The sequence below is a fragment of the Sinohyriopsis cumingii genome, chromosome 15 (genome assembly GCF_028554795.1).
Source record: "Sinohyriopsis cumingii isolate HCF-2022 chromosome 15, ASM2855479v2, whole genome shotgun sequence".
NCBI classification, from domain to species: Eukaryota; Metazoa; Mollusca; class Bivalvia; order Unionida; family Unionidae; genus Sinohyriopsis; species Sinohyriopsis cumingii.
This window is the reverse complement of record NC_142975.1, coordinates 134,924,478-134,942,088: the sequence shown is the minus strand read 5'-3', so window position 1 is coordinate 134,942,088 and position 17,611 is coordinate 134,924,478. Positions and strand designations below refer to the sequence as shown.

At 34.4% G+C, this 17,611-nt stretch overlaps 1 protein-coding gene across 1 annotated transcript; it reads right to left on the bottom strand.

The window, feature by feature from the left end:
* Positions 1-392: 392 nt before the first annotated feature.
* Positions 393-16,682, bottom strand: LOC149782830 (uncharacterized). The gene is made up of 5 exons (XM_089934935.1): positions 16,539-16,682; positions 13,598-14,251; positions 12,358-12,385; positions 7,247-7,360; positions 393-1,579 (listed from the first exon to the last, which is right to left on the bottom strand). The coding sequence occupies exons 2-5, from the start codon at positions 14,216-14,218 to the stop codon at positions 1,197-1,199; spliced, it is 1,146 nt and encodes a 381-aa protein (XP_089791061.1). The 5' UTR covers positions 14,219-14,251; positions 16,539-16,682; the 3' UTR covers positions 393-1,196.
* Between the last annotated feature and the right edge of the window lie 929 nt (positions 16,683-17,611).

Sequence of the window (17,611 nt, the reverse complement as noted above, 5' to 3'; positions counted from 1 at the left end):
TTTGTAGAGAATTTCTTCAAAATTAGACGCAGATGTAATATCTATATGAAGTCAAAACTGTTGTCTTATACTGTAGGATTAACCATATGAAATTTCTGTTCACTGATTGAATAAATTGTTCAGCATTGCCCTCTCCATCGATAATCGACACCAATCCAATTAAGGTTTCGCGATTTTTGCAATATGATGTAATAACTAATGGCTATACAAAGTGAACAACAAAAGCAATAATAATAACAACAACAACAACAATAATAATAATAATAATAATAATGATACTACTACCACTACTACTACTACTACTACTACTACTACTACTAATAATAATAATAATAATAATAAGAAGAAGAAGAAGAAGAAGAATACGTGAGCAAAATCAAACGGACACATACTGGAATATAAACTCTAATAATCTTCGTTTTAAAAGACACCTTCTGTTGCATAGATATTCACGTGACAGAATCAAGAGTGTGATAATCTCAAATATTAATGTACATGTATGTTATTGATTGGGTGGGAAATCTTTGCATAGAACCTCAGTGCATTAAATGTACTTTAAAGTAACCTCTAAGATATTAGACGTATCGTCCACATATTTGGGATAAATCATATTCAGTATTAGCATTGATTATGCCGTTGATCTCGGTATTTAATGACAGACAAATGAAATGATCAAATTATGAAGACATAACTTTACGAAAAAAAACTGCTTTTATAAATAGGTTCATGTGACCAAGATAAATCTCCTGATTGCTGGTTTACATTTATTCATAAGAAAATAATATGAGGGTACTCAATTCACTGTCGTTCGTTTTTGGGGCGGGGGTGGGTGTCATTTGCGTGTTTTTCTTTATTTTAAAAATATCTTATCGGATAAATCAAAAGATAAGACGGAAGGAACAGTCTGTGTTCCTTAATACTGTAAAATAGGATTGTATATGATTAACATGAAATGTGTCAAAAGCAATCAGGATGGGCACTGGACTTACACAAGCTAATAGTTGATGTCAAACAGAAGAACCCCACCATTTCCGTCCAATATGCTCCTCTTTGTTATGCAAACACTATGCCATTATACCGTGGCCACGCTGTAAGTTTGTCTGTCTGTCTGAATACATGTATGTAGGTAGATAGGTGACGGATGTATCCGTTTTGGCAGATAGGTGAATGAATTATCTGCAAAGAATCTATCAAAACTAAATTTCATAAACACCAAAGAAATTAGAAAGCGGTGATGCATATACACTGGAGAGAGATTCATCCGTCAAATTGACGGATATTTCGTCATTACTTGTCAATTGCAGCACGCCACACAGAAAGCTAGTGTAGAATCCATCATGTCCGCATTTACTACTCTTGCTCAACAGTAATTCCCGAATTCCTGCATTCGGAAGCAATCTCTTTTGTTTGTTGATCAAATGTATGTGGGTCTTTGAATTATGTTGGCACTTGAAGGTCACAGCTGAGTAGACAAAGTAATAACCAGCCCTTGGCACCATTAGTCTCGATTCTTGGATCAAAGTAATACCGCTAAGGAAGGCCGAGCCAAATCCAATATCCATCCGCCAGGTAAGCTTTCCTAATAATAATAATAATAATAATAATAATGAAGTGGAAGCAGACCCCCTCCCTTAAAATTAATAAAAACCAACACAAAAGGGGGTAGGACAGCACAAAGCACACAGAATGGACACAAAACGTATGGCTATATCATGTTCTGTCAGAAACTGGTAAAACCAGCTGTAATCGTCGCTATGGTATCAATAGTCGATTACTATAACATGGTACTGGGCTGTTTTTTCTTCTAATGGCTACGTCGTAGATTTCAAGGTGTTTGTAATCATCAACACGAGGTTCAGATGGGCCTGATATCGTTCACCTGGTACTTAAGATATCTAAAATTGCCCATGCATATTCACACACTTATATTGTCCCCTTGGCATCTCGTAAGCCCTGAGAACTTGGTCTTAATTCATAACACGGAAACTGTTGATAACCCAACCCGAAACTTATTTGACATATTCATTGGAGTAAATCTGTCTAGTCAGCATGGATTCCTTACTCTGTTCTTAGTCAATGGGGCTCTGCCCCTGGAATATCAACTCTTATCTTGCTGAGATCTGCACCCAAGGGAGATGTAAAGGCTCAGAGGACCAGAAGGTTGCAGGTTCGAGTACTTCCATCTGATCATCCTGGATCGACTAGCAAATTATTATTTTTTTATTTTTAAGGTCATTGTTTCTTTCCTGTAAGTAATTACATTTTAAAGTGTTTCAGAAGAAAAAATATTGGGTTTATATAGCTGTTATTAAAAGCCTGAAAAAAGAAACGGCTATGCCGATATAGTATTTTGTTGGCAGTGACACTGAATAACCGAAATGACTTTAAATACATGATAAGTTATAAACAACAAACGTTGCGATAATATATTTCACGCACTTTAACTGAGAAATACTAAAACTTTAAAACGCTTTTTTGACAAAAATTATTTTAAAAATCTGCTTAAAGAAAATACAAAATTACAAATGTATTAAAAAAAATTCTTGCAACAATTCTCCATAAATAATGGTATAAATTTGAAATTTTGTCCATTTTTTATTTTACAAGAAGTATGTTCCTCATAAAGGAAAATCTTTCTCTTGCATAAAATTAAAAATGTAAACATAAGCAGATACTTAATTAATCATTTAATCGTTTACAATTGGCGATGCTTTTAATTCTTGAGTCCAGAGGCTACATTAATAATTCTTTCACAAATGTTTTTCAAGATAAAACAAATAATAGTGTGTATCATAGGTGCACGGTGTTCTTGTTGTGGATACGCTTGGCCAGCATTAACGTCTTTTGACTAGCGGCTTCTTTCAAAGTTTGCTCTACGATGATAATAAATACTCTACCTCAAAAACACAAAATAGCAGCCAATTCTGCGTGCATTTTATTCGAACCAGGTATGATTGTACAGCGGTTCAGCACGTTAACCATATATATATCTAGTTTTATGAATATAATTATATTAAGAAATTATTATCAGCTTCAAGTGTTATTGCTAACTTGTTCAACTGAAATGTGGTGCCTCATCTGACCGAGTGGTCAAAGGCGCTCAAATTTACTGATCACTGACATCTCATCTCTCTCTGCGTGGGTTCGAGTATCGGCTGTGCCAACATGGGCATGTGAAAATGCTTGCCAGTAGCTTCCGTTGGGTGAGTGTTTCTTCCAGGATTTTCGCCGGTTCTTCTTCTACCATATATTCAGCCCGCAATGTATCGTGTGCTGCATGATGGCGTTAAAGCCACAAGACCACAGTCTAGTGACATGTATGCATCTTTTTTATTATTAAAAAATATATTTGTTGTAAACGTTTTCAGGAGGCGAAAATTTCAGCATAACCATGCGCATAAGATTCTAAATATTCATATAGTACGTTACTTCCCTTGTATTGTTCTAAGAAATCGGGGTCAGTATGATGCAATGTCTAGAAATTTGTTCCAGTACTATTCATATCTCGTATTATACAAGTAAGTATTTTCACGTTTCTCTAGTTTTTGTATCAACATCATGTTTGATGGCATAACAACATTATTTGTCCAGTATTGAATGGACCCTAGGCCAGGCCACGACACTTCATGTCAAAGTTGGTCATATTCTGTTAGCAGATTTTGGGCTAAACTTTGTTCTACTTTTACTAACGGCCGTCATATTTGATGGTGAATCAGATCAATTGTATCAGTCTCAAACGTTTTTTTTAATCTAGGGCACTTACTGGCAAATTTAATTAAAGTACGTTAAGTGGTGTTTCATAAGACCTTGAAAAAGGCTTTTCTCTTTTTTAGCAACAGCTGTCATTATTGACAATAAATTGGTATCATTTGTAGGCACTTTAAAGCATTTTATACCAAAATGATTTATGTAGAGTTTCTTAAAGTTATGTATTGTATTGTTTGACAAGAGGCTATTTAGCTGAGTTTCCCTGTTTAGTGCAGGCGGGATATTTGATGGCAAATGGTATCATTTATAAAAATGAAAAAGCTTCCTTTTGATTAATACTTTTTGTCATACGTAGTCAATGTTTGCTTAGCAGTTTCTTAGAAGTAGTTTGCGGGTTTGTTTAATTTTAGTAATGGCAGCCATGCTTGACATATTTTGCTCAGATCTGAAAACAATATTAGTATGGTTAAACTTTATTCACTATTGTTTAAGAAAAAACAGTTATGTATTTGTTTTATTTTTATTTTTAGTATCAGCTACCCTATATGCTGGCAGATTGGCATCAAATGTAAACTTTGAAAGCAAGCTATACCAGAATACTTTCTATCAAGTTTGGCTGAATGCTGTTAAGCATCTTTGAAAGAAGTTAGTTTAACTTTTCAGGTGTTTCTATTTTCAGTAACGGCGGTCCATAATTGATAAGCGATAGGCATTATTTGAATAAATGTGAAGCAACTTCAAGCTGTAGTGATTTCTGTCAATTATTGGCCTAATTCTGTTGAGCTTTGTTTGAAAATTTAGTTTTTCTTTAATTTGTTTTTTTGTAACAGTGCCTACATCTAATGGAAGATCGTCATCTTGTGTATGAACAGAAAGTCATCTATGATAGAATGTTTTAAGGTTTCTCTGTTCTTAGCAATGGTAGCCAATTTTTTTGTGCTGGATCAGCTTCTTCAAATTTGGTCAAATTCTATTCACAGGTGTTGAGGACAAAGTCGTTTTAGGTTTTTAAATTGCGTTAAAAATGGTCATATTTGATGACAGATCGGCATCATAAATTGAAACAAATCTATGCCATGATGCTTCTGTTACATTTTGTCCAATGCCGTGTATCAGTTGTAAAGAGATTTATGTCAGAATGATTTCTGTCAAATTTGGTCAGATTTGTATATTTTGTTGAGCTGTGCTTGAGAAGTAGTGTGTAAAAACTGTTTTCCTTTTTAGCTGAACGCCATCAGGTTTGATGGTGGATCGGAATAATTTAAACAAATTTTTAAAAGCTTTGACATTAGGATCCTTTCCGTCAAACTTTAATTAAATTCTATCTAGCAGACATTTGAAAAGAAGTTGTATATAGCGAACAAATAACAGAAGGCGCACGTCGGACAAAGGACCAATGTTATAACCTTACTTGGCTGTATGCAACATGAGCAAATGATGAAACCAATATATATATATATATATCTGTCTTATGAGGCCGACTAATGCCGTTTTGCAGTTTTTAGGAAGAATTGTATGAAAATATTGTTTTAAATCTATTTTAACGCTCTGGTGGTCCAAGTGGTTACAGCGTCCGCCTCGGATGCGGGAGGTCACGGGTTAGAATCTCGGCCACATCATACTAAAGACATAAAAGGGTGTTAAAAGCTGCCTTGCTTGGCGCTCAGCATTAATAGGTTCGTGTTAGGACTGTTCGTAGTGGTGTCACAATAATGTGACTGGGTGGGACATGATGCCACATGTTTGCTGCATGATGCCCCAGTGCTACACATCACTATAAACTGCCACACTGCAGACATCGTAGTGATATGACTGAATTTCTTTTTAAAGTTACGCTAAAAATCAAAATCGCACACACACACTAACGGTGGCCACATGTTATAGGGAATCCACATAATTTAAACAAGTTTGAAAGACCGTTATGTCAGGAAGAGATCTGCCAAATTTGGTCAAACTCCGTTGAGTTGTTATTGAGAAGATGTTTAAAGTAGCCCTGAAGCGATGATGGACGATGCACGACAGAGTACGATCGACGTACCATGGATCATACCATAAGCTCACTTGACTTTTCGCCAGGTGAACTGAGAAGAAAACCGTTTAGAATGTTTTCCCCTCACATGCTTATGTGCGTTTGACTTTGTTTTCCAATGTAGAACACATGAAGAGAAAATCTATATATTTCTTTGTATATGGAAGTATGGGTACTTTATAGTCTTATGTTACGTGTTTAGGCTCCAATAAACAGTAAAAAAGAAAGAGTGAAAATAACAGCCTTTGAAAAATTTAACAAATAATCTATTTCCTTGGCAAAAACACTAGAAATGAAAATAAAAATAAGAACATACGGTTTTAAGAATCAATTCCAAAAATAAGCCAAGAATAATCCACGAATATAATTTTAGAAGTCCTAATAATGAAATGTTCTAATGAATTCATGTTCGAATCCCGACGAAGAATCCAAGATGGAAGGCGATGACGTAAACTGTAGTCACTATAGTGCTCTTGTTTTACAGTTCCTTGTAGAAACACAAGAAATAGCAATTCGGTGTTGGAAATCCGAATAATAATTTTTAAGGAATGTCTTTATTCAAGAATTCTGTCTGAGCGCTCAAATGATTCCAGAGAAACGAATTAATCTATTTAGAATCCAAATAATCTGAATAAAATTAACGTATAACCCGAAAACTGTTCACAGCAGAACAACTTGACATCAAGTGTAAAAAGCCCAAAACTGAGAGATCTCTCTCTAAGTATCACTATTAAAACTAATTAATGCGCAATTTAGGAAACCCCAGAATAGCGAAATGGAGGCTGTTTACATATATATAAAAAATCACGTAACCCCAGTAGTACCTTGATAAAACCAATCATTTTACTCCGAGAATAAAAAAAAGTTGTTTACTTCAGTAAAACTATCTACAAGTCTAGGGTCACGTATCCAATACAGCCTCGATCTGGCCCTTATTAATACCACAATAAAAATAAATAAAAAAAGAAACTGTTCACGTGTTTGTTGCTAATTTTTAATTAAGGTCAGGAACTAGGTCAGCCTTAGTTGTTTACAACTAAAGAGACAAGGTTAAACTATTTTCTGGAAAAAAATCAAAATCACATAAACAAGATTATATTATAATAGCATATATTAGAATAATTGTTTTAAAAACTGACAAACAATCAATACAATTAAAATAAATATAAACTGAATCAGATATACGTTACAATAGCCAGTACAGATATAATAATCATCCCCCTCATTCCTGTATATTTATTTGAGAAACGTATACGGTATACACCTATCCACATGTATCATGTATGTCCACTACATTTTACTAAAGATGTGTATGGCAGAATATCCACCATTACGATCTTATCAACGTAATCGTCGCAGAAAATTAGAGCAAAATTATTAATCATATATTAATGTGAGAGATGTTTGGACAGGAACTCAGCAGAACCTTGTCTTGCCTACCAGCTACGACCGGTGGGTAGAATTTCCCAATCCCACATCAGTAAATAAGATTGATTCGAATATTCTTACCTGGCAGGGACGTGATATTTGTGTACAGGTGAGCTGCTATTTCCTTGGAATGCCAGATGTCCAGCGTTCTGTTGTGGTCAGTGTTGGTTATAGCAAGATGGCGCTTGGTTGTGGCTGTAATGTGTGATTAATAACGATACTAATTACATCGCCTTTATGTACAGATTCCTCCGAAGAAATATATAAACTTTACGTGAGGCGATTTTCATTTTCTCAGACATTACGTGACTAAAAGTGATGTTTCATTTATACTTTAATATCAAATTAAGACTAATATTTTTTGCAATAGCAAATGTTTTAAATGTATCACTCGGACAAGATATTATTGTGCATAATGAATCCTTACTTCTTGGTTGTTTTTTCATGTACTTGTAATATGGGCTTCAAATGATAAATCAGATAAATCACCCAATATTGTAAGAATGACTATACTCTTACCCAACCAGTGGCTACTTTATCAACACTATTTTCTGATGATATCCATTTTTCATTATATATATATATATATATATATATATATATATATATATATATATATATATATATATATATATATATATATATATATATATTCTTATGTTACGTGTTTATACTCAAATAAACAGTAACAAAAGAAAGTGTGAAAACAACAAGCTTTGAAAAATTTAACAAATAATTTATTTCCCTGGAAAAATCCGTAAAAGTGAAGAAAATAAGAACTTACGGTTTTAAGAATCAAAAATCACAAAATAATCCAAGAATAATCCACGAATAAAATTTTAGAAGTCCTAATAATAAAATGTTCTAATGAATTCCATTTCTAGTCATGACGAAGAATCCAAGATGGAAGGCATTGACGTATGCTGGATCCTATACAGTGCTGTTGTTTACAGTTCCTTGTAGAAACACAAGAAATAACACTTCAGTGTTGGAAGTCCGAATAAAATTTATAAGGAATATCTTTGTTCAAGAATTATGTATGAGCACTAAAATATTTCCCGAGAATCGAATCAATCATTTAGAATCCAAATAATCTGAAGAAAAATTAACATATAACTCGAAAACTGGCTTCAACAGAAGGACACAACTTCATATCAAGTGTTTTAATCCCAGACAGATCTCTCTCTCTAAGCATCACTATTAAAACTAACTAATGCGCAATTTCGGGAACCCCATAATTGCGAAATGGAGGATGTTTTTATATAAAAAATCACGTAAAGAATAAACAAAAGTTGTTTACTTCAGTAAAACTATTTATAAGTCTAGGGTCACGTATCCAATACAGCCTCGATTATTCCCACAATACAAATAAATAAAAAAGAACTTGTTCACGTGGCTGTTACTAATTTTGAATTAAGGCCAGGAACTAGGTCAGCCTTAGGTGTTTACAACTAAAGAGTCCAAGTCAAACTAGTTTCTGAACAAATTTCCAAATCACGTAGACAAGATTATATTATAGTAGCATATAATAAAATGTAAAGCTGACAAACAATCAATAAAATTAAAACAAATATAAATTAAATCAGATGTACCTAACACTCGACTTTAGCATCTATTGGTTTAACTTGTTCATGTCCCACAATATGTCCTAGAAAAGTTACACTAGCACGGCGGAACTCACTTTTAGATAAATTAATTGTCAAACATGCATCAGTGAGTTTGTCAAAGAATTTCCGAAGTGTTGCTAAATGTTATTTTCAGGTGTCGTTGTAAATGATGACATCGATGTAAGCATTACAATTATCTAGACTAGAGGTAATCATATTCATGAGACGTTGAAATGTACTTGGCGACCTTTTCATCCCAAACGGCATTAGTTTGTATTGATAAAGTCCATCTGGAGTCACGAATGCCGAAATTTTCTTTGCTCTTTCCGTTAATGGAATTTGCCAAAATCCTTTCAGAAGGTCAAATTTGGTGACATACTTGGCATTCCCAATCTCATCAATACAGTCATCAATTACTGGTAATGGAAATGAATCTGTTTTTGTCACACTATTCACCTTCCTATAATCAGTGCACATACGGAAAGTTTTATCTGGTTTTGGAACATATATGCATGGCGAACTCTAGTCACTTTTACTGGGCTCTACAAAATAATTCTCCAGCAAATACTGAATTTCTTTTTTCCAGTATTCCTGTTTGAGAGGGTTGATCCTGTACGGGTGTTGTTTCACAGGTTTGGAATTTACAATTTCATCGTCATGAAAATTTTGTTTGTTCTTTTAGGAACATCTGGAAATAAGTGATCATATTCAAATAATAAATGTTTGAGTTCATTTCTTTCTTGCTCTTGCAAATGTGAAAGTTACTGGTCCAGATCATTCATAATTTCTGAATCCAGAAGATTTGTCACTCCAATATCAGTAGAATCCGATGATATTCCTTCACTTAAATCTTCACTCAGTGGGACAGGTACAGCTAAATTAATTGCTTGTTTAAAATGGCTATCTCTTTCAATATACTCGTACTCCTATAAGTTATTTAGATCCCAGGAGCACTAATAATATAATTTAACTCATTCATTTTCTTCTTAACTTTGTAAGGACCGTATTATCTAATCTGAAGAAAATTTTGAAGAATGAGCAAGAGAGACAGAACTTCATTATTACCAAACTCAAAAGTTCTCACCATGTTAGTTCTGTCAAACCATAATTTCACTTTAGGCTTGAACTGCTGATTGCAAAATTTAAGCAGACCTAAAAGTTGACCCTTAACCCGATTGGACACATTTGGGAAGGCCAAATTGAGTAAAAACCTTTACCAAAGTTTTAATATTTCTCAAAGGAATTGCCTCCGGAAACCTTGTTGACGCACACATGATGGTCAGCAGGTATTGGTTACCTGACTTGGTCTTAGGTAAGGGACCAACACAATCTACCGTAATTCGACAAAATGGTTCGTCAATGGCAGGAATAGGTTGTAAATGAGCCTTAGGTATCTTCTGATTGGGTTTTCCTACCATTTGACAAGTATGACAAAATCTGCAGTATTTACAAACATCACTTTTGATTTTTGGCCAATAGAAGTGAGTCAAGATCTTGTGACAAGTCTTATTAATCCCTAAATGACCAGCCAAAGGAGTTTCATGCGCCAGACTAAGCATTTCCTGTCTGTAAGGTTTTGGAACTACAATTTAATAGTTCACTGACATCTCATCACTAGCAGGTACCTCAGGAGGTCTTCATTTTCTCATAAGAATTCCATTTTTAATGAAATAACAGTCAGAAATTTCAGTGGCTTCAGTTTCACTAATTGCTCTTTTGAAACAAACAGGAGATCTCAGGATCTTTCTCTTGTTCGACGACAAGTGACGTTTGTCACCCTGATTAGAAAAAAATAATGAGCCGTTAAAAGAGGATCATTGTGAACAATACACCCTGATTGATCCAAACAAGGACTAAACTTGACCTCATCAAAAGCTTGACCAATACATGTGTCAGCTAAAGGAATACTTTCCTTATCAACATCATTCTCATGCGCTTTCCTTGTCATAGCTCTGTTAACTGCACAAGATGGGAATAAATCAGGGAAATCTTTCAACTCGATCGACTTTCTGATCCAAGCAAGGCTTGTCAGTTACAGTTGGATTAACCACAACCCTGTCTCCAGCTAGGTCGTTGCCTAGTAATAAACGAATGCCCTCAACGGGTAAAACAGAGACTGCTCCAACTGTCACGGGTCCTGAGACTACGTCTGAGGACAGATTTACACAATGGAGAGGAACATTAACAAAGCCGCACTCTACTCTCTGAATACATACACTTTCATTAGAAGACTTCTTAGAAAAAGGCAAAGTACCTGACAATAAAAGACTCTGAGAAGCTCCTGTGTCCCTTAAAATTTTAATAGGGGTGGAATTAGCCGAATCACATAAGAGTGATATAGAACCCATCCATATGAGTTGTTCATAATTATCCATAATAAAATCAGACTGGGGTTTATTAGACCCAACAAATCTATTGCTTTCAATACATGACCGTAACCTTGACCTCTTAGAAATAGGAGCATTTGGAATAGGTCTGTCAAGAGTCTGATGCCTATTTTTCAATTTGTAGCAATCAGAAATAACGTGTCCTTTTTTCTTGCAATAGGTACACGTAGGAAGAGACAAGGATCTAGAATCAAGCTTCTCTGAAGTTTGATTTTTAGAAGTTATGCCAGTTTGAGTTTTAGAAGGGCTTGTATTAGGCTGAAATACTTTTCTGCCAGAAGACTGATGAGTAGAAGTCTTATTTACAAAAGGAACTTTATGAGTTAAAGAATATTTATCAGCACCTCAAGCAGCATTTTCCAAGGTTTCGATCTAATGTTCGTCAAGATAAGTCTTACTGTCTTTCTGGACACCATTTTTGAACACTCCAAGTAATACAAGCTGTTTGAGACTTTAATAATCTCATTCAACTTTCTTCGCTAAGCGAAGAAAGATTTCCACTTTTGATGAAATTTTAGAAAAAGTTTGCCAATTTCACTACAAATTTCAAAAACATGGGGAATTCAAATTTCAAAAAACAACGTTTTCTGAAATATTTTAGCCAAAATTCAAATATCCCGCACAAGCCCCCAATTTATTATGTTACGTCTTTAGGCTAGAATAAACTGTAACAAAATAAAGAGTGAAAACAACAAGCTTTGAGAAATTTAACAAATAATTTATTTCTCTGGAAAAAGGTCTCTAAGCATCACTATTAAATCTAACTAATGCGCAATTTCGGTAACCCCAGAATTACCAAATGGAGGCTGTTTACATATTTTAAAAAATAAGAACTTGTTCACGTGGCTGTTACTAATTCTGTATTAAGGCCAGGAACTAGGTCAGCCTTAGATGTTTACAACTAAAGAGTCAATGTCAAACTATTTTGTGAAAAAAAATTCCAAATCACGTAAACAAGATTATATTATAATAGCATATAATACAATTTAAAAAATGTAAAGCTGACAAACAATCAATAAATTAAAATAAATATAAATTGAATTATATATATATACATACATACATATATATATATATATATATATATATATATATATATATATATATATATATATATATATATATATATATATATATATATATATATATATATATGATAAGTAAAATATGTAAAGAATTTATAAGGTAAAAAGTTTACCTTCGCTTGCATATCCCTCCTGTAGCGTCTGTAGATAAAAAGCATATATATATATATATATATATATATATATATATATATATATATATATATATATATATATATATATATATATATATATATATATATATATATGTGTGTGTGTGTGTGTGTGTGTGTGTGTGTGTGTGTGTGTGTGTGTGTGTGTGTAAGTGTGTGGTTATATAAAACTATATATCATCAAAAAGCTAGTCGCACTGCCGAACAACTGTGAAGAACTGCGCGTTTCAGAGAAAGAGTGATTTTCGGTGATCCCTAATGATCCCATCAAGAGATATTCAACGGAGTTAAATTGACTAAAAACCGGCTGTCATTGCCAAACGACCGCTACCTGGATACCTACTGTCTGTTTAAATGGGATATTTGTGTCTGAACATGCAGGAACAGCATAGAGCACAGCTGTCAAGCATTTGTACAAGTTCTGAAAACAGACTCCAGACTATTAACGAAATATCGCCAGTATGAAGGTGATTATTTTATGTCTGCGCAATACAAATAAATCCTTCACTAGTCCGTAGCAGTAATATTATTCTACCTTTAGCTATATGTGTGTGTAGCGTATAACCACTCAGAGATTCTTCGTCTGCAAAAGAATATCGCATGTACTAAGTTTCATGCCGTTGGTCTATTAATAAAAATACGTTGCTTCCAATGTTGCGGACCACGTTGTAAAAATACATTTAGTGCAGTGTTCACAAAATGTCGCGATATGCTGCAGATACCTTAAAGCTATTGTATAACATTTTCACAAATTGCAAACGTTGAATGTATCTGCATGACATGGGCCGTTTTAGCTCTTCCTATTCATACGTGTAGACCTGCAATTATGACGGCTTTGCAAAGTAGCAAATGTTCATTTTATACCCTCTGAATAAAAGTGTGACGTTAAAGTTTAGCCTTTGGAGACTTAAATCGCTCTGCCAGTTATGTATTTTATAAGCAATTTTTAACTATTATTAACACTAACATAATGATGGATAAAGGTCAGAAATACTTTTAGAATACCCATAATTAGGTATCAGTGGCAACTCTTGACAGTCCAGTGAAGAGTCAGACATGTTTCATTAAACATGCAGAAATAGACAATCAAACTACATACCACCTTTATTTGTGTCAAACCCGTTAAGAAATGTGATTATTGTACTAATACAAGGAGAGAGAGACATACAAATAAACATATAGGCAGAGGAAGTATACTTACAAGGATGAAATACTTCTGTATAGCAACATTTCTTACACAACAAAACTTAAAGCCACAAGTTAAAATAACGTCAAACAACGTGTCTTCTGCCGTCACCTGTGATCCAAGATTGTTGCAAGGTATGCACAAAGAATCTTGTAAGACCTGTTTCGGAAAATGGTGTAACTGACAAGTTTCTCCTTCGTTCTCAACAATATTCATAGTGTTTGTGGCTAGCAGTACTACCATTAATACGAGCACAGTATTCCCCACGACTGACATTGACAGGCAAATATGAATACATTTCGGTTTCCTCACTCTATGACGATTTCCACACAGGAATGTGGCTTTTCCGGCATCCTGTTCTACGTCAGGATCATCTCCAAGTCTTGACTTCACATGTGGTTCCTTGCTCATTAATTGGCATTGACTCGGATCTTTGGTTTCATAACATGAGTCAACTGAACCATCACTAGAATCGAACGTTTTTCCCCCACCCATGTAAAGATGATAATTCTGCACAGGCTCCTGACTCTCTTGTTCGCTTTCTATGAAAAGAGTTCTCTCTTTGTTACATTCTGGTATCCCATGGTAACTAGGTTCCACGTTTCCCTGGGACACATTGTCAGATGTTCCTGTCATCTTTATTACTTCAGACTCACGTTGGTCCAGATCCTGTGTTAACAGAAATTATTGGATTGAATAAGTCACAAAGATTTTTTGATACACATATAACACTTTACCATATCGAGGAAATAATCGTTGGTACTAAATGTATATGATCTTTTCATTGTAACGTCGTTTAAGATAACAGTATTAAACTAGCGCTAAAACATGTTGATGACGTTTTAAGGAAAACATCATTAGTGTTTGTCAATCATCGGTCAGGTTCTCTCTCGTTGATCTACTACGTCTACCGTAACGTTTGTCAATGTTCTCAATGTTCGTTTCTTCAAAATACAAATATTGTTTGAACCAAGGTATAAGAATTGAAATTTAAATTTCAAAAATAGTTCCAATTAAAGTTTAAAAATTATGAAGTAACGTGCTAATGGAAGAACGGGAAGTTTTAATGCGTTTAGGGTCTCGACCGTTTTTGCATGCTTAACCCAGCAAATGAATAGAAATTACACTTTGTACTACAAGTTATACATTCTTTGTTAGTCTATCACAATCATCATATGAATCGATTTGCTTCCGAAATGGCAAATTAATTATTAGTGTTGACTTTATAATTTTTTTAAATCAGTTTATGACAAACATTATTGTTGCTAAATGTTATTTAAAACTTTCATTTGGTGCAAATCTTGCATAAGGCAGACAGTGAGGAAATGAAAAATAACGGTTCATGTCAGTGTCAGTGTCGGTTCATGTCAGTGTGCTACTTCTACATACATATTTCTAATTTAAATTACCCGTTGAGAAGTTATACTCAAAGTTAGTGAACCTCGAAATAAATCAACGTATGTGTATCTGTGTGTGCGTAAATAGAACATTATCCTTTGCTCTACATGTAGAGGTAATGTTGAGCTATGTCAACTGGATCTCAATCGTTTCATTTCACTTAATTGTATGACAAGTTATTATCAGTCCATACATTTTCAAAATCATCATAAAAAGTTTCAAAAAAGACATTTCATGTGCCCAATACCATTTTCAGTCACTCAAGTGCCTCGGAGATAGAAGAAATAAAATATGCTTTTTAAATGGTCAATTTCAACCCTGCCTCGAAGAAAAATGTCTAAGATTTTCGCGAGTGCTTGGTTTAATGACGATTTCTGTGAATTTCTTACGCCTATATTTTTGTACACCAATCAGCGTATTCCACGTGGCTATGTAATCGGTGACTAAATATTAGCCAATCAGGAGAATAAGTAATACTGACTCTTTACTTAATAAAAAAATAATAGAAAAGAAACATGTTAGGTAATGTTTTTATTCCATACCTCATAGAAGCTCATATCTATAATTACCTACTTTGATCTTACCATTATTAATGTATGAAAGGTAGCCGAAGTAGAAGGAATACTTTTATTTGACCTGCTCGCAATTGTTTGACAGTTATAAGGATAAAAACCACTTCTTGCTTTTCTGTTGAGACAATGTAATAAATATATACTTCCAAGGGAAAACAGACCTTATGATGGGAATGTTTATAACGCAGCATTAACGCAGTAGTATAAAGCTTTCTGTCTTTAGCACATAACCGGTGCCAGTTTTAGGAACTCCAAATAAATGCTGTGATTTGAAATGCTTGCACTCCGGATGTTCGATGCACATATTCCATGTTGATTTTTCGTTCAGCGCGTTTTGTGACACGGCATTTTATAATTTAATTTTTTAGTCCATGCAATATTATGTTAACCTTTACGATGAAGACAAATTACACGTGTATATATTCACTTTGAAATAAGACAGGAAGAAAAAGGCATCATAGTCTTGGCACATCATTCCGTACTGGACGAGCCAAAGAACATACGCAATATTATCCTACATCGCAGTGTATATCAACACCTCTTATAACAATCATATATCCTATTGTAATCGATGTGGATTTTTTGGGACATGATATATGGGTCTAAAATGCCCTGTAACTACTATGTATCTGATTTGAACATGAGTGTGATTTCACACATATTTGACAAGTCCATATTTTTCACATGACCTATTCAGAAAATTTACACCTGAGCCTATGACAACATATGTACATGTGTCCGATAATCATAATGTTCGCGGTGAGAAATGTATCATGCCTGGTTATTTTTAACCAAAGACTGCCCTGTTCCACCTACAATCTCACGTGTGGTTAATGGAAGGACCTTCTTGTGATCTTGAACCTAGACTCAGTCATATATATAAAAATCCCTAAACAAGGCTAATATGTTGCATCTAACTTGTATGATCTAAAACACATATCTCACTGTTTGACCTACTTTCACAAACGTAAACAAAAGCTACTCACGTCTAATGAATATGTAATCCGGGTAAGTTGCTCATAAATACAGAACACATCTTGTTCTGCCTTTGGTCATTTGACAAATGCAAAATACAGGCACTTGTACTTGGAGAAAAAAAATCCGCAAAAATTGATTTTGGAACATAATACTCTACCTCTACCGGGAAGTTGAATATGAACGATTTTCTGATTAACTATTACACATGGGTTAGAGAGGGATTTTCCCTTACGTTAGACTCAAGTAGGTACGCAAAAGTCGTAACACCAACATTTTAAATTCTGTAGCCACTCTGCACAATATTATTTTTGGACAAATCCTGTTCTTTTTAAAATATAAATACCTGCAACATCTCAGTACAATTTTCATAATTCAGTCCTGGAGAACTTACATTTTTTTAAAACTGTTTATTTTTTAAAATCTCGATAACGAAACAATAACATTTTAGACAAGTACTTTTTTCTTCATAAAACGAAATACAATCGAGTCCCTAGATCACATGCTAATTTCTTGTTGCACATGCCAATTCCATCGATGCTTTCAGAGCAGGTATTGGGAGGGGGATATCTAGTTACAAACCAGGGATCTGATTTTAGCTGCACTTAAACCTCCCACCACATGTTCCGAGTTTACACAATGTGCGAGTATGTTCCAGAGGAACCCAGAATGTTATTGGAAGAAGAAGAAGAAGATCCGAAGGATGACGCTTATGTTCTAACGAAAACGTGTGAGAGTATGAAATCTCTAATGAAACTGATAAAGATAACATGAAGCCAGTGGAGAGCATCATTTGACAAGCTTCAAGCACATTCATATCGACAGTTTGCTTTTCTATGACGTTCAGGGCCCTGGGAATCAAAACTGGGACAGATGTGAGTCCAAGATTTGATCCTTTATCCACGACGCACTAGTTTTGGCTCATGCAGTGAGTATCAACATAGATTGTAATAGATGGCCGTCCAGTCATAATAAACCTGATTCAACGTATACTTGTCAAATTCACTAGCTATATAGACAACTAAATGATGTAGGTAGAATAATTAAGATGGAAAGGCGCTCTTTAGAAAATATTCATGAATTG

Coding starts and splice junctions, on each gene's coding strand:
- LOC149782830 (XM_089934935.1), bottom strand. CDS start 14,218: ATGACAGGAACATCTGACAATGTGTCCCAGGGAAACGTGGAACCTAGT. Junction 12,386..13,597: donor TACAGAAGTATTTCATCCTT/GTAAGTATACTT, acceptor TTTTATCTACAG/ACGCTACAGGAGGGATATGC. Junction 7,361..12,357: donor GGAGGGATATGCAAGCGAAG/GTAAACTTTTTA, acceptor CACACATTACAG/CCACAACCAAGCGCCATCTT.